At 47.0% G+C, this 26672-nt stretch overlaps 1 protein-coding gene and 1 long non-coding RNA gene across 2 annotated transcripts in view; one reads left to right on the plus strand and one right to left on the minus strand.

The window, feature by feature from the left end:
• PRKX (protein kinase cAMP-dependent X-linked catalytic subunit) overlaps nucleotides 1-4256 on the minus strand; it is an 88928-nt gene extending 84672 nt beyond the window's left edge. The window contains exon 1 of the mRNA XM_059910825.1: nucleotides 4027-4256. Coding sequence (XP_059766808.1) covers nucleotides 4027-4192 — 166 coding nt within the window. The 5' untranslated portion in view covers nucleotides 4193-4256. The remainder of the gene's footprint in view (nucleotides 1-4026) is intronic.
• Nucleotides 3914-26672, plus strand: part of LOC132357411 (uncharacterized) — a 33713-nt gene continuing 10954 nt past the window's right edge. Inside the window, exon 1 of the long non-coding RNA XR_009500227.1 lies at nucleotides 3914-4060. This is a non-coding gene — a long non-coding RNA (uncharacterized LOC132357411). The remainder of the gene's footprint in view (nucleotides 4061-26672) is intronic.

The raw sequence follows: 26672 nt of genomic DNA on the forward strand, positions 1-26672 counted from the left end.
TCCTTTCTAGTATTTTCCGTAATTTTATAAAAAGAAATATTCTTTTCTCGTATTTTACCCAACTTTCCAAGTTCCTGTGACGCTCTTAAGTTGACACCACCATTCACACCCACTCAAGGTGAATCAGATTAAAAGGTAAACACAATTTTCTGGGTATCGCTACACAATAAGCAACGTTCCCTCCTAATGGCTTCTGTCAACATCGCCCCCGGGAGAAGTCATTCACGTGCAGTGGGAAATCTCCCCAGTTCAGAGGCGTGTTGCTCCTGTGATGGTTTGGGAGTCCAGGTGGGAGGAAGAAAAATTAGGGCCAGTTCTGGGGAACCAAGAGTGCAAGAGAGAATCTTATCAGCAGGGAGGAAAATGAACTAAGAGACAACAGTGCAGATTTAATTACTCACTACGGAAGGTCTCCTGGGTCTTAAGAAAATACAACTTTCTGACAGCGTGATGTGATAGTAAAAAAATACAGAGTGTCAGGCGTGAGCGCGTTTCTGTGGTCAGGGAATGAGCTTTGTGCCTTGATCTCAGTGCTGGTGGTTGCCCAGATGGATGTACAGGATAAAACGGCACAAAACTACATGCATGCCCCCTACTCACAAACTCAAAAGAGTTCCCATGAAAAGTGGGAGCACCGATTAAGGTCTGTGGTCTCTTAGCAGGATGGACCCCACGCCGGCGCGCGTCCTGGTTTTGATATTGTGTGACACCTACAGAAGACGTCACGGGGGAAAACTTCATGAAGGGTGCATGGGCCTAGGTGCAGGTGTTGGAATCCCCCGTGCGCCTATCATTACTTCAAAACGTTTATCTTTAATAGCACCATTGTTCGTGCTCATAGCAAGAAATCAAGCTTGGTTACCGGGACCAGGAATGTGGACCAGGGGGCTGCACACCATTCCTTCTGTAACTGAGCCTGTTTTTCAATCTATGAATTCAGTTTGGCCGAGACAGGACCCAAGGTCCCTTCCACGCTCTTCAAAAAATGCCCATGAGATTTTTCACCAACACAAGCTGAGCTTTCTTCCAAGCTGTCTGAATTTGTGGAGAGCTAATCAACCTAAAAGACGGACAACTTCCCATAGACAGTTTATCGAGGAGCACAGAATAAGGGCATCTGAGACCTTACTGGTCACTGACTTTCCTCCTTATTCTATCTCCAAGGTGTCATGGCCGCCCCGTGAACTGGGCCGTCTGCTTCCACCTGGGTCCTGGTATCCTGGTGCCAACCCTCCTGGGGGTCCTGCCATCTGAACAGCCACTGCCGGTTTTGCTAAATCATGCAGAAGCACATCTGTGCCCACCTGCTGCGTTCCACCTGCGCTGCAACCGTCCTTGGGGGATTGTGAGTCAGCAATTCTGTCCCACGGGCGCCTCCCCCGGGGCCCAGCTCACAGGCAAAAGAACAGGATGAAAAAAATGCCTGTTGGTGAGAAAAAGAAGAGCTCACACACCGGAGTGGAGATCAGACCAGGTGAAAATGCACAACTGTGTGAGGCCAGAACTTCAGGGTGGAGGACAAGCCCAGCCAGCCTGGTCCTTCCACCCTGACTCATTCTGGAAGGCTCCAAGGGGGTGGGGGTTGTGGTATGTTAAGAAAGGCTGAGAGGTTTGTCGGGGTGGTTGTTTTGTTTTGTGTTTTTTTGTGTGGGTTCGTTTCAAGTTGTGGAAAACAGCCTTGCTCAGCTGGAGAAATGCATACAGATGGCCTCAGACGATTCAGAGCCACTGGGGGTGCCTGTTTGCGATGGGGGACAGTTAGGAATGGGTCCAGGAGCAGTCAAAAGGGAACTTAAGTTTCCTGGGCCCGAAGCTTAGGATGAAGAGGCACCATGCTGGTCCCAACTGCGTTCTAACTGTGGGTAAAGAGCCCAACATAGCCCCTCACTTTTGTCCATGACACCTTATGGTCTAAAGTTACTGGAAACTCTAACACCTCTGATGGGTTTGGGATTTTTTTAAAAGCTTATTCTTAGTTTCTTAGATTAACCATGCACTGATAAATCTGGAATATTAAAGTTAAAGTTCTGGCAAAAGGTGATTTAAAAAAGCCACCAAAGCTGCAAAGACACACACACACACACACACACACACACACCCCCTGGGTCCCAGGCCCCTGCTGGTCCAACATCCTGAACATGTGTGACCTGGCTCTCCCTTCACACCCTTGGAACCCACCGGAAGTTATCCTTGAAGATTAAGTATCTTCTTCATTAAGAAAGGGGAAAAAAAAAAAAAAAGAAAGGGAAAGACAACTGGGGAGCTCATTCCCCCCCACCCGGCCCTGCTCGGTCCCCAGAGGCAGCGACATTCTATTTTTAAGGACAAGATGGCTCACTGGGAACCCTATGCCCATAAGCAGCACCCAAAGGGCCCCCAGGCAGCTGCAGACACCAGGCTACGTCACGTCCGCAGCCCACCCGCCAGCCCATGCCCCGCCTGATGCCCTGGCACCTTTCACAATAGACTTGCTTAAGTGCCCAAAACAGATCCAGTTGCCAGCGCTGTGTGCCAAGGGCCGGCGGGTCCTCCACCAACTTTCCGTTGTTGAATTGTGTTTCCACCTACCGGTGTGCCTGCACTGGTCTAGGTTTCTATCCTCATCTCCTACCCCGCAAAACACCGCGAGCTTTTAAAGCAGCCCTGCAGAGCGCCCCAGAGGGAGGGAGAGAGGGAGAGACAGAGAAAAAGAAAGGGAGAGAGATAGAAGATGGAGAAGATGAGACAGAGAGACAGAGAAAAACAGGAAAGGGAGAGAGAGATGGACAGAGAGAGAGAGAGAGAGAGAAAACGAAGGAGGAGATGGGCGAGAAGGCTTAGAGAGAGAGGAGGAGAGAAGCAGGAGAGAGGGAGGGTGCCTTCTGTCCCCTCCGTCCCAAGTCGGGTTTCCTAGTCCCAAACCAGACTTCCCGGGCACCCCTTCCTCACAGCCAACTACACACGGGCAAAAGGCTACTGACGTTAAAGGGAAGGCGTCAAGGCCACTCCTGAGTAGTTTTAATGCCACTCTGGCTGTGCCCCTTGGTCATATGAAGCCCCAAGCCATGCCCTTGAGGCCAATGCTTCCTCCCTTCCAAGAGAGGGTGGGAAAGGGCCCGAAAAAGTACCTGGGTACCCCTGCTCCAGGGTCATTTACGGTATGTGCCCCCTTCCCCATTGATTCTTTCCTGACAGGTTGGGACAACTCCCTTAGCAACAAAGAGTTGCTAAGAAGTCACAGGCTGGCTTGAGCCCACAGCTTGAAGGCAGCGCCCTTGCGGAGTTGGGATATTCTGACCCACTCAGGGCGGGTTCCATACACCACCACGTTTTGGGATCCAAGCGCTCAGGGAACTGGAGACTTCACGTTTCCAGCTGCCTAGGAGTGGTCAGGCTCAAAGGAGGACGACAAAAAGGAAATCAGAGCCGGATAAAAGAAATGCCCAGTTCCGGATACACAGACGGAGAATACGGCAGGGTAAGGAAATGCCTAACTCACCCCCAATGCCGCCCCGCGCCCCTAAAACGCCACGGGACACCGGACCCCCCAGTTCCACATACGCTCTCAAGTCCAGGCGGGAGCGTCCTGACGCGGGGCAGAAGGGGAGCCTGGCCAAGGTGAGGTCTGCAGGGGTCTCCGCGGCCGCCGCCGCCTCCGTCCCCGGGGGCCCCTGCCCGGGAGGGCGCGCGACGTCCTCAATGTGACGTGACCCCAGCAAGTTCTGTGACGTCGGGGGGGCCCAGACACCGGGGAGGTTGTCGGGGGGCGGGCGGGAAGGTCTAAATCAGGAGACTTTGGAGGTGGGGGGCAGAGCGCCCGCAGGCGGGGAGGCTCTCGGGGGCCGAAGGAAGCCCTCCAAGTCTCGGGGCGTTCGGGGGACCCAGGGCGCAGGGGGAGCCCCGCGCGGAGACCCCGAGCAGGCGGGACCAGGCAGGGCCCTCCCCGGGCGGCGCCCGGGCGACCGCACACAAGCCTTTTGTCTGACGCCGGCTTCCCGGGCGGCGCCGAGCGCCCCAGCGGGCCGGGTCCCCGCGCGTCGCACTCACCCACGGTGGCCAGCGTGTCGAAGTCCTGCGAGCGGTAGGCGGGCGGCTCCGGCGAGGGCGCCCCGGGGCCGGGGAAGTGCGCGGGCGCGCCGTCGGGGGTCTCCCCCGAGCTCTCTCGGGAGTCGGCGTCCGCCGCGGCCGCCTTGGCCAGCCCGGGCGCCTCCATGGGGGCGCGCTCAGGTCCGGGGCGCCGGGCCGGGCCGGGGGGCGCGGGGGGCCGGGCTTCCCGGGACGCAGCCTCGGAGGGCGGCGCGGCGGCGGTGGCGGCATCAGCGGCGCCCACCCATGCGCGGCCCCCGCCTCCCGGTCGGCGGCCGGGCGCAGCTGGCGGCGCGGCGGGGACAATGGCGGGGCGCGGGGCGGCGCTCAGGGCAGGAGCGGCGGCGGCAGCCGGTGGGAGTAGCCAGCGGCCTCTGGGGGCGGGCGCGGCGCGGCCTGGGCGGGGGGCGCGGCCCGGACGGGCGGGCGCGAGGCGGGGTCCTGGCCGCGGGCGCCCGGCCGCCTGTTCATCCCTCTCGTCCCGCGCCCGCCGCCGCCGCGCGGGCGCTGCGTGCGCGCTGCTGGGGGGCCGGGCGGAAGCGGCCTGGGCGGGGCCGCGCGCTCCCTCCGCCCGCCCTGGCGCCGGCCCGGACTCTGCCCGCCCGGCTGGGGGCGTGGCCCGCGCCGCCGCGCCGCGCCCCGCCCCGTCCGCGCCCCCGCCCCGGGACCTCAGGGCCCGGGCGCCAGGGGCCTCGCCCGCCATTCTGGGGCGGGCGCGGGCGGCGAGGTGCCCGCGCGGCCTCCGCGCCCCGGGGCGCCCCGGGGATGGGGTCTCGGCCGAGCTCCCCCTGGAGACGCGCGGGCCTGTCCCCGCGCCCGCTGCGCCCCAGCCCGGAAGGCTGGGGGGAGGCGGGACCGGCTGGGGAGCGGGAGGGCGTGGTTCAAAGAAAAGTAAAGTTAAAACATAAAGCTGGAGTTGGAAGCGGATGGGGCGCGCTCCGCCGACCGCGCGGTGCCCGCGAGTCCCGGCGGGCGGTCGCCACGTCTGGCGAATAACCCCCGGGACCAAGGCCGCTCCCAGCCCTGGCTTGTTGGACTGCAGTCATGTAAGATACGCACCGTGGGGCAGGCGCGCAGCTGCGCTCCCGGAGCGTTTCTTGACAGCCTCCGGTAAATCTTTTAATTATTTCAAAAGAACTATTTTTAAAAATACTAAGAGGCAGGTAACAATCAGAGAAGTACCAAATGCAGCGCGTGCAACTTGCCGGGCCGCTGGTGTAAACACACCAGGGACGATTTCGGAAAGGAAGCGCCGGACGGTCACAGACACACAGCGATAGCGTTTGGTTTTTCCTAATGGGAAGTGTGTCCCAGGCCATCTTTGGTTATAGCTATACCCCCAAAATGTCGGGGCTGCATCTGAAATGCAAATGTACCTACACGGATCCGGCCACTGTTTTTCCGGGGATCTGGTTAAGACCACAGCGGGCCGGGCAAGGAACGCCTGGAATTGGTCTTTCTGCGCAGCCCCCAGGGCTATCCGGGCCGCAGGTCCGCGGACCACAGTCTGAGCAGCGAGAGGGCACCGTGCCTGCCCTACTGTTTGGCGGGATTCCAGCGATTCCGCCCTTGAAAGGGAGGGTCCTGCCCCTGAGTCCTCGGGTCGGCGTGGGTTGACGGTCTGTCGCAGAGGCCAGAACTTCAGAAAGGAGGCGTTTTACGGGGGACCAGGCCAGGCCTGCCTCGCTTGGCCAACTGGGAGGGGGTGACAGGAAATCAGAACCGGCTCTGGGTGTGGTGTTCTGGCCCCCGGCTGCCAGCCGCGGCCCAGCCCTCCTCTGCACATTGTGGGTGGCTTTTTCCCCGGGCGAGACGCTTGCTCTCTGCTGGTTGCCAGATCTTGCTTGAGCTGGAATGCGAAAAATGCGCTCCAGGAGCGGGCCGCGTGCGCCCCAGCGGCTGCTTAGACAAGGGCTGGTCCCCTGCGCTCAGGCCACCAGGCCGTGCCCCGCGGAGGGGCGACCGGGCCGGTCCACGCCGGGCAAGAGCGCGTCTCCACGCGGAGGGGGCGCCCGCTCCCCGCGGATGCGACCTTGTGACTGCGGTCGGGCTGGCTAGTTAAGGTCGACGGTCAAGGCTAGGGTTTCACACCCAGTGAAAGGCACGCCTTGCCCTTCTAATGGCAGCCGGGGAGGAAAAAGTAACAGAGACGCTGGCAGAGTTAAACTCTGGGTGGCGGAGTGGATCTGACCCTTCCTCGCCCGCCCGGGGCTTGACCGCATGCCCACCTGTTCCTATAAATATCCCGGCGGGTTTCACAACACCTTGATGAACAAAGCCGCTTTCACCTGGAAGGCTCATAAAAATTCTTTGGAAACCACAGCATATTTCTTGAAAGGCAAAAAAGAAAAAAAGCCCTGCAAGCGAGGCATTACAGGGTCATTTGTACCGCCTTTGTGATGAGCATTCGGTGGTGATGGGGCAGGGAAATACCGAACTCTGTAACCCAGCGGACTAAATGCTCCCCGTACGCAGAATGAGCTCTAAGGTCAACGCCGAAACAGGTGTAGGCGGTGTTGGATAAGGGAGAGAGAAAAAGGGTGGTCCATGAGGGCAGCTGGACACTTCTTTTGGAATTGCATATATTTGTAAATATGTATGTCTATGAGTAGATACGTATATATGTGTGCGTGTGTATACTGAGTTAAAATAAAAAGTGTACAGTTGCCTTCACAAAGTTTACAATCTCTATATATTATTATATATATTACATTCCAATATGTTCTGATATATATTCTAAAATGTGTTTACCAGCCTTCACAGACTTTACAATTTATATGTGTATAATAGATATTAAATATCACGTATTATATTCTAATCTATTCTGATACATGTTTTACAGTATATATTCTAAGCTATTTGATTATGTTCTAATATATATATTCCAAAAGAAGTGTTCAGCTGCCCTCACAGACTTTATATTTATATATACATATTAGATATTATTTATATCACATATATTCTAACCTATTCTGAATATATATTCTAATATGTTTTATTATATGTTCTAATATATATATTCCAAAAGAGGTTTTCAGCTGCCCTCACAGACTTTACATTTTTTTATGTATATAATATTAGATACTATTTATACCCCATATATTCTAATCTATTCTGAGATATATAGTCTAATGTTTTATTATATGTTCTAATATATATATATTCCAAAAGAAGTTTTCAGCTGCCTTCAGACACTACAATTTATGTATAATATTAGGTATTATTTATGTGATATGACTACATTCTAATATATTCTGGAATATACATTCTAATATATTTTATTATACATTCTGATTCAGAGAAGTGTTCAGTTACAGGAGTACGGTTTCCGATTTCCGTGGTCAGACTTTACTGTCATTCAGACGAAGCCGTGGTGTAGTAGGAATAGCCTAGGTCATTTCTCATGCTCAGTGATTTTGTTCCTATTTCTCAGGTGATCTGTTGCATAGCCACGTAGGGGGGTTTTGTGCTATCATTCGTCACTAGTGAATGTCCTCCTGGCAAGGAGTGATTCAAATATTTATAAGCGCTCACTTTTAGTAGGTTTGCAATCCTCTGCTTCTTCGTTTTCCCTTGTCCGGACGGCCCTGTGGTGGGTTTGCATTGGTTTAACGCACTAGGAATTCATGATAACCTAGTTAGTTGGCTACGTTCTATTAGAATCCTGGGCACTTCTGCCTCCACGATGGACCTCTGCTGTCATGACGGGTCACAGATGATGGTACTTATTTCATCATTATGATCAGTACACCCACAGTCATCAGAGGCCTGCCCCGGTGGGAGCCCAGCTGAATCCCCACCACTCACAAAGCGTCTCCATGCACCCCAAGGGCTGTATTTTGGTGCCTGGCTCTCTATTTTATGCAAAGTGGACCCCCTTTTCAGACAGCTTCAACTTCACTTGTTGAATAAGTGTTTGACCCAACATACGTGGATAACTTTTGACCTAGCAATGGCCTTCCTGCTGATGGAAATGAAGTTTCCACCATGGAGATGTCACACACACTGCCCTGGTTAGGGAGGTCATGGACCCCAAATGGGCTGAGAGCATTGAACTCATCCAAGGTAGAATCTTGGATGGTTAAATATGTGCACATTTGGGTAAAATCAAGCAATCCACCGTCACTAAAATAAAACAAAACCCTAAGCCACCCTCTCTACAAACCGAAGTTTAAAAATCTGAAAAAGTACAAGGACATTTGACTGTCACACTGCTCTTATTCATGTATGGAGCTCCAACGTCTATGAATAATGTTTTTATACGTGTCTATTTACTCGGAGGCTTTTCTTGAGAGATTTCAAAGGGAACTGTAGAGGAACGTGTTGAGAATAGACACATTGCCTGGGATAGAACAGCCTGTAATTAGAAGATGGTGCATTTACTCATCACCGAAGATATGCAGGAAAGTTTTTACTTGTCAGATGCTGAAGAGATTCATGGAAAATCTAAGCTGTGATGCTGGAGGAACACAGGTGGGTCATGCTTCCCGAAACGTGAATACATATGGTGGAAGGAAGCATCCTTCATCCGAAAGAGAAGTTAACTTTCTGTGCCCCTGTGGCTGCTGTTTAACTGGATTTCTGAACTTGAACTTTAAAAGTCATATTTTACCCAAGGAATCATAGTGATGGTTAGAAAGTAAAGATGATTAGGAAGTAAATATGATGACTTAAGAGAGATTTCACCAAGGGCATCCATCATTCTGTTCCATCATATGTTAACGCGGTTTCCTTTCCCTACCTAAAATCTCAAGTTGTAAAAATGAATGAGTGGGGTGGACCCCGTGAGCCACGGTGACCTGCATCCTAGAATCCACAAACCAGACCTGTCACTTGGGTCAGGTGGTAATCAGTGTCCTTTTAGCTCATGTGCTAGTGTCCGGAGCTTTCCACGAATTCCAAGTACCACAAAGGAACATGAGAAAAATTATATCAAATCAAGTCGTATCTGCCTCTAGACATTATAAATAATATTCTAGTACCAACTGTTATCTACTTTGGATTAAAAGCCTCTTTAGATTCTCACCTTGTATGCTATTAAAAAGTACCACAAAGGGCTTCCCTGGTGGCGCAGTGGTTAAGAATCTGCCTGCCAATGCAGGGGACACGGGTTCGAGCCCTGGTCTGGGAAGATCCCACATGCCGCGGAGCGAGTGGGCCCATGAGCCACAACTACTGAGCCTGCGCGTCTGGAGCCTGTGCCCCGCAACAAGAGAGGCCGCGACAGTGAGAGGCCCGCGCACCGCGATGAAGAGTGGCCCCCGCTTGCCACAACTAGAGAAAGCCCTCGCACAGAAACGAAGACCCAACACAGCCATAAATAAATAAATAAATAAATAAAATTTAAAAAGAAAAAAAAGTACCACAAAGACATTACCACGAAAGAAAACTAAAATCCATTTCAGAAGGACTAGATTTAAAGACGGGGGAAAAGTATAAGACAGGCTCAAGGCTGTGTTGTACAACACAATGAATATAGCTAATATTTTATAATAACTGCAAATGGAAAGTAACCTTTAAAAATTGTATAAACAATTAAAAATTTTTTAATTAAATAAAATAAAAAATTTTAAAATAAAGAAGTGGGAAAACAAACTTAAAACAACAAGACTAGGGACACTTCCCTGGTGGTCCAGTGGTTAGGAGTTTGTGCTTCCACTGCAGAGGGCACAGGTTCAATCCCTGGTCGGGGAGCTAAGATCCCCCAAGCCGTGTGGCATGGCCAAATAAAATAAAACAACAAGATTAGAAGATGATAGTGGAGCCAGTTTTCCAATCCCGGGATGGTCACAGGAGGACCTCCTCAACTTGATAGAGACGGAATCACAGGGATAAACAGATCTGACAACCTAAAAATGTAAGAACATTATGGAATTATAAACAAAATACAAACACATTTACAACAAGAATGCAACGTGCCTAAGAAAAGTACATGAGCGAAACTGATATATGTTCAATGGGCATTAACAGACAATTAACCCAAAAAAGGGCATAGCTACGGGTCATTCACACAGGGAGGAAACAAAAAATCTTTAAAGTAACTAATAATCAAAGAGACTGGACTGAGAACAAATGTGATGGCTTTTTTCTTTCTTTTTTTTTTTTTTTAAATCCACCTGACGTCGTATAGATGAAATGTTCCATGCTAATGAGGGAATTCTTATACATTTTTGGTTGTAATGCTACAAAATGATCATATGTTTTGGTGCAGTCATTCTATGTCTAGAAATGTACTTTTCAGAATTAAATTTGGAAAATATCAAAAGCCTCATGATCAGAGTTACCCATGATTATGGGATGAATTGTGCTCCGCAATCTCACACAAGTTCAAATGTAGAAGTCCCAACCCCCAGGACCTCAGAAAATGTGTCTGGATTTGGAGATGGGGTCTTTAAAGAGGGGATGAGGGTACAATGAGGTCACAAGGGTGGGTCTTGATCCCGTAGGACTGGTGTCCTTATAAGAAGAGATCAGGACACAGACACACACAGAGGGACAACCCTGTGAGGACACAGGGAGAAGACGGCCATCTACACGCCCAGGAGAGAGGCCTCAGGAGGAACCAGCCCTGCCCACACCTGGATCTCAGATTCCAGCCTCCAGGACTGGAGACCATAAATTTCTGCTGTTTAAGCCGCCAGTCAGTGATATTCTGTTTTAGTGACACGATCTGACAATGACACCAATGATTCAAGGCAGTTTTTATTATAGAGAAATAAATAGACATACTTTCAACACCCAGAAATATGGGACTGTATACTGGTCTGTTTATGTAAGGGGATTTTCAAACTCTTCAGAATGGGAGCATTATGACCAAATTTTAAGTATCATAGGCAGTCATCCAAATTTTGTAACACACTCTGATCTTCATTAAATAACAAGATGACGCCTCCCCCGCCCCATAAAGGGAGGAAAATGTCCCAAAAGGTTGTATCTGGATTAGGAGAATCTTTACCAAGATTTTTCTAATGTTGTGTTGCAATTTTTTTTTCATAAGGACAGAGACCTCAGAACACACAAGATTTCACAGGAGATACAGATTGAGAGTTATCTTAGGGCTCGCCTAGAAACTGTGGTTCTGTAGTTTATCTTAACTTCCAGGAGGGACGTAAGAAAACATTTATTAATTCTTATCGGAGAGACAGATTGCTGTAGTTGGTCATCAGTACTTATCGGTAGGAAGAGGAAAGTTGAAAACTCGTGAAGGACATAAGGAGGATGTGACTATAAGTAGAAACACACGCCCTGATCTTGGAGGAAGGCATGTGTGGCTGGAATTCTTTCTTAATGGAGGATTCAGGCCAGCATCACAAAGTATCACAGCACTGTCCCCTCCGAGGCATGGTGGGAACTGGGCAAAGTGAACTTTATCTGGAAGGACGCATGTGATTTTAGAGACGGGGCTCTAAAATCCTGAAAACTAAGACTGGGAATGAGGTGGCAAACTAGCTTTTCTCATGATAAAGCCAGGATTTTAAAAAATAGTTTCCTACTGCAGAGGAAAGAAAGAGATTGAGAAATGCATTTCACAGGACTCCAGAATGCACATGCCGTTTTAACAGGGCAAAGAACGTGGGTCACCCAGTAAACGTTATTCAGAAAACCGCAGGGTGACTTACATGTAAATAAAGCAGGCCTCTTTGTCTACTCTTGACGCGGAAATAAATTCTTCACGTGTCAAAAGGCATGTGCGACAATAAAGCCCTGGAGCATTAGATGAGAATATGGATATTAAAATATGACAGTCATAATAAATACATTTGTATAATCTGCATAATGTAAAACATTTTACATAGTGTATATATAATTTATATTGGGTTGGCCAAAAAGTTTGTTCAGGTTTTTCCCTAAGATCTTTTTTTTTTTAATTAATTAATTTATTTTTATTTACTTGGCTGCATGTATCTTTTCGAATTAGGGAAAAGGGGGTGGGAGGGATAAATTAGGAGTTTGGGATTAGCAGATATATAAACTAGATAAGCAACAAGGACCTACTGTACAACACAGGGCTCTGTACTCAATATCTTGTAATAATCTATAATGGAAAAGAATCTGAAAAAGAATATATATATATACACACACACACACACATATATATATATATATATATAATTGAACTGCTTTGCTGTCCATCTGAAACTAAAACATTGTAAATCAGCAATACTTCAATTTAAAAGTACATAAGTAAAGGGGAAAAAAAGAAGTGCCGTTCAGAACAGTCTTAGAAAATGTGGATAGACTTGAATAGAAACAGGCGATACTGGACAAACCCAAAAGGAGCCCTAAAACATCCCATCCCATAACCTTGAAAGAGCAGAGAGATTCCACCCATCTCCAGAAAGCAACGATGCCACCATCACCTCATGCCTGGGCTTAACATCAAACACCTGTCCACAGGATAAAAGGCACAACAGGTAGTATCCACCATGCATACATGGGGTATATGTGGGGTTACCACCACCAAGAACAACAACACAACCGTGTGTTTGTATAATGAACAGTGGAACTTTATAAGAAAACGAGGGTTTGGTATCACTTGTTTTGAATTTTGCTGAATTCACGGCTGCCCTCTCGGGCAAAAAGAAAGATGATACAAGTGTGACAGATAAGCTTGAGGTTAAATACAAAAAGACCTTCATGGGATAGGAATGTTCTGTGGTGTGAAATCTTTGAGGGACACAGAACTAAGAACAATTTAGAAACAAATTTAATCTGCTGTGTGGACACACACAGAACTGGAGTTCACTGAATATCAGACACAGCGCTTTAGCTTTTAAAAGGGGGGGGGGGAGTAGGTGTGGGCTTGTCTAGAGACAGTACAAAGAGTTTCAGATTTCCAGAAGAAACTATATTCAATATCCTGGGGTAAACCATAATGGAAAAGAATATAAAAAAGAATGTATATATATGTATAACTGAGTCGCTTTGCTGTATAGCAGAAATTTACACAGGACTGTAAATCAACTATAGTTCAATAAAAAAAAAAATTTCAAAAGATTCACAACAGAGTGTTCAATGGATGAAACTGTATAGTTTTGGGAAAAATTGACCCCTCAATGGGCCCAGCCTTCTGTGGGGCATTTTAATACAGACCGTGAAGCCATTTAGGCTGGAGTCTGTGGGTCTAAATTTTAGGATTTGAAAATGTCAATTAGTCTAATATTTCTACCGTGTGATCATTAAGGAATCTGAAGGTATCTGGATAAATGTGAATTCCTGGTAGGGGATTCCACAATCTTTGGCCAAAATGTTGAGATTCCACCATATTTTTAGAAAGCCAATGGCCAAGAAGCTTAGAGGTTGTCTTTCATGGACCAGGTACTGGGTTCAGTGGTGGCCCCCTTCCCCCTCCCCCCAAAAAAGATATGTCCCCTTACAATCCATCAATGGGACGTTATTTGGAAGAAGAGTCTTTGTGGATGTGACTAAGGATCTTGAAATGAGATCAGCCTGGATGAACCAGGTGAGCCTTAAATCCAGTGATGCATGGACACATGTCCCTACATGAAAAGGAAACACAAAGAAGAGAAAGCATTGCTTAGAAGGAGGTAGAGATTGGAGGTAATGCATCTACAAGCCCAGGACCACCAGCAGCTGGGAGAGGGGATGGGACAGCTTCTACCTCAGAGCCTCCAGAAGGAACCAGCCCTGCCCACACCTTCAACTCAGACTTCTGGTCTCCAGAACTGTGAGAGGATACATTTCTGTTGTCCTAAGTCCCCCCAGTTTGGGGTAATTTGTTACAGCAACCCCAGAAAACCAACACATCAGCTTGTCTTATTTTAGATCCCCATGAGAATTTGATGAACTGGAGATCCTACTGTGGAGGGTCTGTTTCTGTAGACGCTCCCATTTGTCGCCTTTTGCAGAAAAACCCCAAAAATATGGATATATCTGTCTACCTTTAGCCAGTTGGCAGGTTGCCTTCCTCTTTGCCAAATGACAAGGTTGTACCGGCGGGGGATCTGTCAATGTGTCACATCCCAGACTGATGGTGCAGGAATGTTCCACAGTCCAGCCCACCCAAGATAAACTGTGCACTTGCCACAGAATGATGGCTTCAATTGGTGAGGATGTGGAGAAACGGGAACCCTCGTGCACTGTTGGTGGGATTGTAAATTGGTGCAGCTACTATGGAGAACAGTATGGAGGTTCCTTAAAAAACTGAAAATAGAGCTACCATGTGATCCAGCAATCCCACTCCTGGGCATATATCCAGAAAAGACGAAAACTAATTGGAAAAGATACATGCACCCCAATGTTCATTGCAGCACTATCTACAATAGCCAGGACATGGCTATTACACTATTGTACACTATCTACAATAGCCAGGACAAGCAACCTAAATGTCCATCAGACAGAGGAATGGATAAAGAAGATGTACTACATATATACAATGCAATATTACTCAGCCATAAAAAAGAATAAAATAATGCTATTTGTAACAACATGGATGGACCTAGAGATGATCATACTAAGTGAAATAAGTCAGACAGAGAAAGAGAAATACTGTATGTTATCACTTATATGTGGAATCTAAAAAACATAACAAACTAGTGAATATAACAAAAAAGAAGCAGACTCACGGATATAGAGAATGCATTACTGGTTACCAGCGGGGAGGGGAGGAGGGGCAGTATAGGGGGAGGGGAGTAAGAGGTACAAACTATTAGGTATAAAATAAGCTACAAGAAAATAGATAGCTAGTGGGAAGCAGCCGCATAGCACAGGGAGATCAGCTCGGTGCTTTGTGTCCACCTAGAGGGGTGGGATAGGGAGGGTGGGAGGGAGACGCAAGAGGGAGGAGGTATGGGGATGTATGTATATGTATAGCTGATTCACTTTGTTATACAGCAGAAACTAACACACCATTGTAAAGCAATTATACTCCAATGAAGATGTTTTTAAAAAAAAAAGCTACAAGGATACATTATACAGCTCAGGGAACATAGCTAATATCTTACAATACCTGTAAATGGAGTACAACCTATAAAAATTGTGAATCACTATATTGTACACCTGTAAGTTCAGCAACTATACTTCAATCAAAAAAATTAAAATTTAAATTAAAAAAAAAAGAATGACAGCTTCAAAACTCTGACCTCCTTTTGGAGCTATTGCTACCGATTTTCTTGCTCTCAAAGATCTTTCCAGAATTTTGCAAGGAGCAGTGAGACCAAGACACAGAGGGCAGACACAGTATCCTTCATACTAGTTGCCAGTGTTCCTAAGAGGGGCATGTTATTATTTCCCGAGTCGGGGGTGTGAGATGGCTGCAGGCTTTTGCAGTTGCAGGCTGGGTGTTGGTTCTTGTGAGTTCCTGCCGTGTGAGCCGGGACGCCCGCAGGTAGAGCCTACGCATCAGAGCTTTGTGGGACCAGAGGGAGCTGCTTCTCTCAAGGCTACACCTGGTGCGACACCAGCTTGTCAAAAGTAAAATAAAGGCCGCCGGGAAATGGAATCTCGGAAAGAGCTGAATGCAGTTATCTCAGAGACAAACTGGATTTCTGGCCCCCTCCTCCATAATGAATATGAATGAAATAGTACGACTTGCTGCCCTCTCTCTTCCCAATTTTCAGGTTTACTTCATGGTTTTCTTTAAATGGGATGAGGTCAGTCGCATATTTAGGTGGATGGGGTGCTATTTTGGAATGAGCACGCAGAGGTCATCAGATAAGAGAGCTGAAGAGGGGTGACTTGAAGCTGGGTTCCGCTGGGGCTGTCCGCAGGACCACGTCCATGGGGCTTGGGTTTCCTCCCAGCCCTGGGGCTGGTTTCCACCAGAGAGCATTCCTGGAGAAATGGGAGGAAGCTACAAGGGCTTTCCTAACCTCGTCTTCGAAGTGTCCCTTCCACCCCCATTCTGTGGTGACAGGGACTGAAGTGCGTGCCTTCAAAATCCATATGTTGAAGCCCTGACCCCCAGGACCTCCGAAAGTGACTGATTTGGAGATGGGGTCTTTAAAGAGGGAACTAAGGTACAATGAGGTCATTAGGGTGGGTCCTGATCCCATAGGACTGGTGTCCTTATAAGAAGTGGAGATCAGGACACAGACGCGCAGAGAGGGATGAACCTGTGAGGACACAGGGAGGAGACGGCCGTCTACACTCCCAGGAGAGAGGCCTCAGGAGGAACCAGCCCTGCCCACACCTGGATCTCAGATTTCAGCCTCCAGGACAGGGAGAGATGCGTGTCTGATGTTTAAGCCCCAATCGCAGGACGATTGGGTGAAGCCCCAATGCATCACCCAATCAGTGGTGCATTGTTTTGGCAGCTCTAGGGAGCTAAGACATGTGAGACATAGTAAGTTTATTTCGGATGCAAGGGGAAGGAATTTAGGCTCCACTTCTTGGGGGAGAGGCAAGATAAGAACCTGTGGATGGGAGATGTCAGGTCACCTCTGGAGAATGCAATCGGCTGCGCCATCTTTAAGGTGCTTGTTTTGCGGGAACAGTGGGAAAAGGTGATGTCATTCGTTTGAAGTTCAGTGGCTGCACTCTGACACGCACCGGATCGGCTGCCACAGAGCAGTGAAGCAAGAATCTTCATCTGACACCCCCCCCCCTTTTTTTTTTTTATACCCTTTTCTTGATACCATCTTCTCGACTTCTCAAACCACTTTGGCCACCAAGCCCCAGCCCCACCTCTAACACTTCCTGCTTCAGTTTGCAGTCAAAAGCCATCTGAGTGTTTTACTAAACCCTGGTGTGTAAACAAGGCATGCTCTGAGGTTGGAGGGGTTCCGGAGAGGTTCTTTAACATTTTTATGCCGCCATAAAAAAACAACAAACTTTTGCCATTTGCAACAACGTGGATGGACCTGGAAGATATTACGCTCAGCGGAACAAGTCAGGCAGAGAAAGACAGATACTGTAGGATCTCATTTATATGTGGAATCTAAAAAACAAAGCAAACTAGTGAATATAGCAAAAAAAGAAGCGGACTCACAGATACAGAGAAGAAACTGGCAGTTACCAGTGGGGAGAGGGAAGGGGGGAGGGACAAGATGGGGGAGGGGATTAAAAGACACAAAGTATTACGTATAAAATAAAAAAGATACAAGGGTATATTGTACAGCACAGGGAATAGAGCCATTATCTTGTAATAACCTATAATGGAGTTTAATCTGGAAAAATTGTGAATCACCATGTTGTACCCCTGAGACATATAATATTGTGTACGTATATCAACTATATTTCAATTTAAAAACAAACCCCAGAAAGCCCTGGCTCATCCACCACCACCACCAAAAAAGACACTTTAAAAAAAATACATAATTTATTGGAAAATTCATTAAAGATTGTTTAGGGACTTTCTATTTTATTTCTCTTCTAGAATAGGTGGTACCTCGAGTTATGTTCAACTCCATGTATAGGGCATGCCACTTGGTACAGAGGACCAGAGATGCCAGGTGAGATAGACACTAATCAGATCCTTCTACAGCGTTTGTGTTGTTCTGTCCATCACTCTGTGGGTACCCTTCCCTGGTGTGCACATTTAACGGGCCCTGCTGAATATTTCCTAATCTATAGCCCAGGGTTTTTCTTCCCTGGCACTGCGGATATTTGGACCAGATAATTCTCTGCTGTAGTGGAGCTGTCCTGGGCACTGTGGGGTGTGGAGCAGCTTCCCTGGTCTCCACTCACCCCATGCCAGGACCATGTCCTCGTCCCCAACGGTGACAACCAAAAATGTCTGCAGACATTGACTCTCTGGAGAAGGAGGGCATTGTCTGTGGTCGGGAATCACTGTCTTAGCACAATGTAGAGTTGCTATTCAACCCAGATGATAGAGATAATTTTTGTATGTGGGTGTGTATATATAGGTTTAGGTAGATAGAGAGGTAGATAGATAGATGCTAGATGGATAGGTGGACAGATAGATAGAAATTATGTATCAGACATTAATATTTTTTACTGAAACATATGACTAAGTTATAAATATCCCCTTGCAAGTTCAGTTCAAGTTTTGCAACCCAATTATTTATGAAAAAAAGTTCTGTTTTCAGAAACTTATAAGTTTTAGAATTTCAGTTGAAGGATTATGAACCTTATTTACATCAATGACAGCATAGCTGAACAACCACTTTTTACTTAGTATCATTCCGTATTAGTCCATAAAGAGTCTCCTCATTCCTTTTGATTGTCCTGCTTTTTAAAGAGAATAATATTCCATTGTCTTGATGTACCATAAATATATTATCACCCATTTATGTATACTTTGTCTCTAATTTTAACTATTGCAATCAGTCTTAATTAATAAACTTATAAATATATCATTTCAAAAAAAAAAGAAATTATGTATCAGACATTTATTATATAATAGACAAATTAGATAGATAGATAGATAGGCCCAAATTTGTTTTTCATTTGGCTACAATTTTCATTTAAAGAAAACACCCCTAAAATTGATTTGTCTCCATTTAATCTTTTTTTTTTAATTAATTAATTTATTTGTTCTTATTTTTGGTTGTGTTGGGTCTTCGTTATGGTGCGCGGCTTCTCATTGCAGTGGCTTCTCTTGTTGCGGAGCACGGGCTCTAGGCGCGCGGGCTTCAGTAGTTGTGGCTCGCGGGCTCTAGAGCACAGGCTCAGTAGTTGTGGTGCATGGGCTTAGCTGCTCCGCGGCATGTGGGATCTTCCCGGACCAGGGCTCGAACCCCTGTCCCCTGCATTGGCAGGCGGACTCTTAACCACTTGCACCACCAGGGAAGCCCAGTCTCCATTTAATCTTAAATAATAATTCTACAAACTTAGCTACTTTCCTGGTATCTGTTCCATGACAATAATACTCAAGCAATTTATCATGACAGCGTTGGGGGAAGCAAGTTCCACATGCTTTGTGAAACTCTCCAGTTTGAAAGAAACTCCATTCAGGGAAGCTGAAATGATATTTGTATAGAAAACAGTGCAGCAAGAAATCCAATGCGGAAATCACAGTGACCAAAACAAACAAACAAACAAACTGTTGCGTTTGTATTTTTTTAAGTTGTAAAGGCTCTATAAGCATAAGGAGCTTTTTTTTTTTAGACCTATTTTTGTTTGCAGCTACTTGGGTAGCATAATCCCAACACTGCATATGTGGGAATTACTCGCATTTGCAAAGCTTTCTCAGAGAAGTTGAAGAAACATTAGCTTGATACTTCTAAAGCTCTCTTAAGCTCATTTCCTTAATTCCCTAAAATGTCACCAGGCTAGTGCAAAAACTAGAACGCATCTTTGAGAAAGCATCACCAAATGCAGCTTTTCTCTGGAAATTGCAGCTTCAAAATCTAAAGAGTCCTCTTTCCGACGTAACAACTCCTTCCCAACAAATCTTGCCTCAGTGGTGAAATTACTTTGTATAAAAGAACAGCTTAGGGACTTCCCTGGCTGTCCAGTGGTTAAGACTTTGCCTTCCAATGCAGGGGGTGCAGATTCAATCCCTGGTCAGGGAGCTAAGATCCCACATGCCTCGGGGCCAAAAAAACAAAACATAAAGCAGCAGCAATGGTGTGACAAATTCAAAAAAGACTTTAAAAATGGTCCACATCAAAAAATAAATAAATAAATAAAGGCTAAAATACCATTTAAAAAAAAAAGAACAGCTTAAAATTAGGTTGAAGCCAGGTAATGATTACTCTTAAGAAAATATGTAGACGCTGATGCTGAAATTTTAGGTATTTTTAAATGTTTGAGCTGATCACCCCTAAGGCATCTGTGGACACATCCATATTCTTTTGCTCGTGTGTGTTTGTTTTAAATTGCGCAGTTTGGGCTTAGAGGGGAAAAACTGTGCTCATCCCGTGGAATTTTGATCTTGTCTGTCTAATCAGACTTCACTGGGAGAGTCTGTCCAGTTCCTGGGGGTTGAGAGGGTTTACGTCAGCAGAACGCACTCTTCCAAACGTTATTGCTTATCTCAGTGACTCAGACGGGAAAATCTGGGGTCAGGAATCTCACTCATCTGTCTTTTATTGACCTGGAGGTCCTTTTAACACCCGGACCAAAAAAAAAAAACCCAAATGAAAAAAGCACCCCCAACTTCTATGAACAAAGAGATGTCGCCGCCTATATTCATTTAACGTTTTGTTTAAACATAGTTTTTAAAAGGAAGAAGACTCAGACATAAGTTATGTTGATTATTGTAATAAAGGATTTAAAACATATAAAACAATCTATCGTTACGTGTGTACTATTTAAGTAAACTTTTACGAAGACACGGGTGAGGTGTGTTTTCCTAAGCATAGAATCAGCAGGTAGAATGAATACTCCTTCCTTGATTTAAGATGGAATTGAAACACGTTGTAGTTTTAATGCTGAGTTTAGCTTTCATCCTCTCAATTTTCCCGAGATTTCTGGGACTGCCGTGTTCCTTCAATCGCTTCTGAAATACCCTCTGATTCTAATAAGAGGTCTGATCTTCTGGTTTTTTTTTAGCTAGAGAAATACCATCGTGAGCTCTATTCCAGAGGCACTTATCCGTATTACAAAAACACATTTGCAAACCCAAATGCACTTCCTAAAATACGGTTTGGATATTGGAGTGGAATAACATGCTTCAAACGAATCAAGCCAAAAAAAAAAAAAAAAGTCTAAAGTGTACATCCTTAAGAATTAAAATTTTAAGTATTTTTTTGTACGGTCCATTTGAAAGGCGTTTTATGATTCAAATGTTGTCTTTGTCCTCTGGCAAGCGATGGAGAAAATTGCACAAACATTTTATCTCTGGAGAAGAAGATCTAAAACACAGCAGTTACTCAAGAGACGAGACGTGAGCACACAGAAATTGCACGTGGTTCACTTCCCCACAAAGGACACTCATTTTACTGTGTGGGAAATCACTGTCTTCTAGCCTCAGTGCCACTGACGTTTGGGGCTGCGTGACTCTGTGATGAGGGGCGTCCTGCGCTCTGTGGGCTGTGGAGCAGCTTCTCTGGTCTCCACCCAACACGTGCCAGGAGCTCCCCCTCCCCTATAGCTGTCACAGCCAAAATGTCTCCAGACATTGCCAAGTGTCCCTGGGGAGGCAAAATAACCCCCGGGTTGTGAATCACGACTCGAGACATGAGGCCGATACACAAACGAACTGGAAATCGTAAACACTGATCTTAGCGGGACTGACTTGGGTTCTGCTCGGCTGGATCCCAAGTTTCTGGCTGGGTGACTATCTTCCCCACGTGTCTTCATGCTGGGGTGCAGGCCAAGGGGCAGCGGATACTTGGGGTGTCCTACTCCTCTGGCAGAGAATGGGAGCTAAGAAGATTAAACAAATGAGGCTGCCGCATTTATAGCCCACACTTCGGTCACCTGTTACTGATGCATTGGCCAGTAACATGTTTGAACCCAATACAATGGTGCAGGAATAGTTCCTGTGCAATAAAAATGATTCTAGTACCAATTCCAAGGTGTATGTGTGTGTTGGGGGAGGGTTCCCCACATCAATGCTTGCACACCAGCTGGGTGTCCTACAACTCAATTCCGACACATCTACCTGGAGAAAAGGTCGGACCCCACAGGTGAAGGGCTCAAGTCCCGCAAGACTTCCTCCACTTCAGATGCCAATGCCAAATCCCGGGTGTCACCTGTGTTTTTGAGCGACCACCTATAAATGGAAGTTTCCCACCACCTCCTTCTGGGATTCTATTAATTTGCTAGAGTGGTTCACAGAATTCAGGAAACCCGTTTATTCTCTAGAGTACTGGTTTGTGACAAAGGATATTAAAAGGTACACATTCACAGCCAGATGGAGAGGTCCCAAACAAAGGAGCTTCTGTCCCTGTGGAGTTTGGGGTCTGGCATCATGTCACGTGGAAGTGATCTTGCTTCCCAACTTGGAAGCTCTCTGAATTCCATCCTTCTGGGTCTTTAGGGAGGCTTCACTATTTAAGCACGGCTGATGAACTCATTGGCCATTGATGATTGATTCAACCTCCAGCCCCTCTCCTCTCCCTGGAAATCAGGGGGCTGGGACTTCGTCTCAGCTTACCCTTCCCCCTCCCCGTGTCCTCAAGTCCATTCTCAACATCTGCGTCTTTATTCCTGCCCTGCCCCTAGGTTCTTCAGAACCATTTTTTTTTTTAGATTCTATATATATGTGTTAGCATACGGTATTTGTTTTTCTCTTTCTGACTTACTTCACTCTGTATGACAGACTCTAGGTCCATCCACCTCACTACAAATAACTCAGTTTCGTTTCTTTTTATGGCTGAGTAGTATTCCATTGTATACATGTGCCACATCTTCTTTATCCATTCATCTCTTGATGGACACTTAGGTTGTTTCCACGTCCTGGCTTCAGCTTTGGTTTCTCGCTGAAAGACTGCACATTCCTTTCAGTGATGAATCCCACACAGAACTTCCCTCTTCCGATAATCAATGGTCCTCAAAGCCAGCCAGGACCAGCAGGGCTGCATCACCTGGGGACTTTTTGGACCTGCAGAATCTGGGGTGCATCCCAGATGCGATGGACGGAAAGCTCTGGGGGTGCGGCTGTGTTGAACGCGCCTTCTGGGAGATTCCCAAGCACGCGCCAGGCTAAGAGGAGAAGGCTGCTTCTTCACGGAGACCCCCAAGCTTCACCACCTGAATCCCTGCGGCGGATGGGGCCCTTCTTCTGGAGCAGCATCCTGGGGTTGGATATGGGACGGGCGAAACACCTGACAGTCTGGAAGACGCTGGAGCGCACCCACACCTCCCCGGTGTTGGCCGTGGGCTGGACACCAAGTCCTGGGGTCACGCAGAGTCTCATTCCTTCCTCGGGTCAGCTCGCGTGAGGGCAGGGGATGCTGTCCAGGCCAGAGGGACTCAGTGAGGCTTCTGCTTCTTGGCAGAAAAGGTGGAGCTCATTTCTGTTGGACTCAAACCTGGACTGTTGTAGGCTTAGAGTCGGGCGTCTCAACCAGGGGTCATCCTGCCTCCTGGGGGGACCATTGGCAATGCCTGCAGGTGTTTTTGATTGTTATAATTAGAGGCCAGGGGTGCCACGGTATGAGATGTCCTAGGGCTGCCTTCACAAATGACCAGAACCAGATGCCTTAAAACAACAGAAATTTATCCTCTGTCAGTCCTGGGGACCTGACGTCAGAGGTCAAGGTGTCCCAGGGCCGTGCTCCCTCCAGAGGCTCCAGGGGAGGGTCCTTCCCGCCTCTTCCAGCTTCTGGGGGCTCCAGCCGTCCCTGGGCTCGTGGCCGCGTCCCTCCCGTCTCTGCCTCTGTCTTCACGGGGCTTCTCCTCTGGGTCTGTGTCTCTCCCCTTCTGTGTCTTAGAAGGACCCCGTCATTGGATGTAAGGCCACCCTCATCCAGGAGGACCTCATCTCAGACTCTTCATTTCATCACGTCTGCAGAGAGACCCTATTTCCAAACGAATTCCTATTTGCAGGTTCTGGGTAGACATACATTTTGGACCCACTGAACCCACAACTGGGCCCATCTTAGGATTCTACCCACCACACTCATGATTTTCAATGTATTTCCTAACAAGGGAACACAAAGTGTATCTGAAACATTCCCTTTCTGTTAAAGAATAAAATACATGAATAATGCAGGCTTTCTTCAAATAACCTTCAATCAAGTCAAACCTCTGAAATATTGACAGTTCGCCTTTTTCCAACCAACCAAACATTAAAAATACTCATGCAAAACTCTTTTGCATCTGCCGATTTGGTTCTTTCTCATTCTATGCTTTACCAGGAAAGGCGACTCTGAGCTACATTTCAATGCTTTTTAAACAGTTGCTTTTTCTGAAACAACCATGTATGAAGTGAACTTTCAATGGACGCGGGGGAGGATTTATTTAGCATCTACGTTTTCCAGGGCATCAGCTCTGTTCTGTGTCACCCAGCCTCGCCAAACAATTACATGGTTTTAATACAGATCGAAACGGTTGCCATAATTATGCTAACCATCTAACCCAACGCATGATAAAAGTGCCATTACAAGCCTAATTACTATATAATTATATATAATCAGAAGTTTTCCAGCTAATAGGAGCACATTCTTTGCAAGGAAAGGAGTGTGTGTGTGTGTGTGTGTGTGTGTGTGTATTTGCATTAGTAATTATAATGTTGTCGCCGTGGTTTGAAAAAAAAAAAAAGGTGGCTTTTGTTTTGCTTTGTTTTACTCTAGGTACCCTTTATTAAATAAAGTCTGAGGTGTGTTTGTCACAAAGAGAAGTGAAGAGTCATCCCAACTTTTTTTTTATGATTAAATGAATATTATTTGCTGTAAGCCAAGTTGTATGATGAGAATACTAAATTGGAAAATAATTACATTTTCCAAGTTCAAGGGTTTAAATTGTTTATTCCTTGGAAACATTAGGAATGAGACGTCTTTCGCAGAAATGTTTTGAGGCTTAAACGATATATGTGAAAACATTTTGTCAACCAGTGATCAGATGGAATTATTATTGGGGTATGAAGTGTTGCAATAAGTAAAAACCAGGAGATCTAATCCAGCTGGGCAAATGTCTCATGATGGTGTCAGGCTTGAATTGGGCTGAGGTGTTAGGAAAAAAAAATATTGCCCTTGCATGGTGCCTGAAATGACCTTCTTTGTGGGGACTCTTGGGATTCCAACATCTTCCAGAAGGTCCCAGTTGAAATACAAACAAAACTGAGAAAGGAGATAGGTGAAACCACCAGAATTCACTATTTTTATTTTATTATTTTGTATCATTTTAATTTTAGTTATGGTCTGCAGATGGGAAGAAAAAAAAGTTCTAGCGCTTTGCTTTTTTTTTTTTAATTTTTTTTTTTTTTTTTAACTTTTGGGTTTATTTATTTATTTATTTTTATGGCAGTGTTGGGTCTTCGTTTCTGTGCGAGGGCTTTCTCTAGTTGCGGCAAGCGGGGGCCACTCACTCTTCATCGCGGTGCGCGGGCCTCTCACCATCGCGGCCTCTCCTGTTGCGGAGCACAGGCTCCAGACGCGCAGGCTCAGTAATTGTGGCTCACGGGCCTAGTTGCTCCGCGGCATGTGGGATCTTCCCAGACCAGGGCTCGAACCCGTATCCTCTGCATTGGCAGGCAGATTCTCAACCACTGCGCCACCAGGGAAGCCCGTAGCGCTTTGCATTTTTAACAGCTTTGGGAGATACTATTCACATAGCTTTCAATTCACCCAAAGTGTACAATGTGATGCCTTTCAGTACATTCACAGAGTTGTGCAACCAACGCCTCTATTTAATTCCAGAACATTTTCATCACCTCAAATAGAAAGCCCGTCCCCATTAACAGTCGGTCCTCACCCCCTCCCTGGTAAACACTAACCCACTTTCTGTCTCTCTGGATTTACCTGTTCTGGACGTTTCCTATCAATGGAATCACACTGTGTGTCCTTCTGCGTCTGGCTTCTTTCACTGAGCATAACATGTTCAAGGTTCATGCACGCTGCAGCCCGGGTCAGAGCTTCACTCCTTTTCATGGCTGTGTGATATTCCACTGCGTGGATGGACCCCATGCTGTTTATCCATCCCTCCCTCCCTCCCTCCCTCCCTCCATCCATCCAAGCATCCATGGACACTTGGGTGGTTTCCACCTTCTGGTGGTTGTGAATAGTGCTCTGAACATGTGTGTACAGATGTTTTCATTTCTCACCCTGCCACTTACGTTAAGCAAATGCGTGTGAGCATCTTTCAGAACAGATGGTGCCACGTGTATAGCGGCTCTCCCTCTTTTGGCACAGTGCTGGCAGGCGTGAATGAGGAGGAAGGAACAAGGAAGGACACAGCAAATTTGTGCTGACTCTCAACCCCGTCTACACACCTGGATCAATGAACCCCAGGTCTCTGGAGGGCACCCTGAGCGTTAGAACAATTTAAACCTCCCCAAGTGATTGTAACTGCATCCAACGCTGAGACCCACAGTGGTCCAGATAAAGTCTGAGAGGGCAGCAGGGTGGGCTGGGGGGTCAGCCTGGGGCATCGGGTGACTCACCAAAGAGCAGGGACATTTATTATCCACCCGTCACTATTCTCGCCTTTATAGATTTGATGGTGTCTTCACGGTCACCTGCTTTTTCACCACCTGACCCTGAACAGGGCCACGCAGTCTCAGCAATGCCAGCAAGGGTAAAATAGATGTGGGTTCCACCTTGGGTAGGATTCATTTCCTCTGCAAGGAACAGAAACCCCAGGGCACAGTGATACAGAAGAGATGGATATTTTCTCTTCCTAGGAAAGAGAAAGTCCACCGGGAGGCAGCCCAATGCCCGTGAGGTGCTCTGCCCGCTTGGAGGCTGGTCTTTATCCTGACAGCCCAGGACGGCATCTGGCTTCTCAGAGGGAGGCTGGAGATGTCAAAGAAGAATGTGACAGACACCCAGCTCTTCCGAAGAGGCTCATGGGAGCTGCCCCTGGGTGCTTCTTGCTTTCCTTATGCCCAACCAACGGCCATCCTACGCCACTCCAGCTGCAAGGAAGCCTGGGGTCGCTGTCCTGAATCCGAGAGGCCTTGTGCCGGGTTCCAGACTCTTCGCGGTGGAAAAAGAGTGGAGTGAGTACTGCAAGCGCCCCCAGCCAGCTTGTGCCACGGTAGGGGCTGCATTTTGGTCTCTTGTATGTGTGTTTTGGGTGAATAGAAAAAAGCAGTTACGTTGCAGGAACTAGACGAGTGCATGAACAGTTGA

Source organism: Balaenoptera ricei, chromosome X (genome assembly GCF_028023285.1).
Source record: "Balaenoptera ricei isolate mBalRic1 chromosome X, mBalRic1.hap2, whole genome shotgun sequence".
NCBI lineage: Eukaryota > Metazoa > Chordata > Mammalia > Artiodactyla > Balaenopteridae > Balaenoptera > Balaenoptera ricei.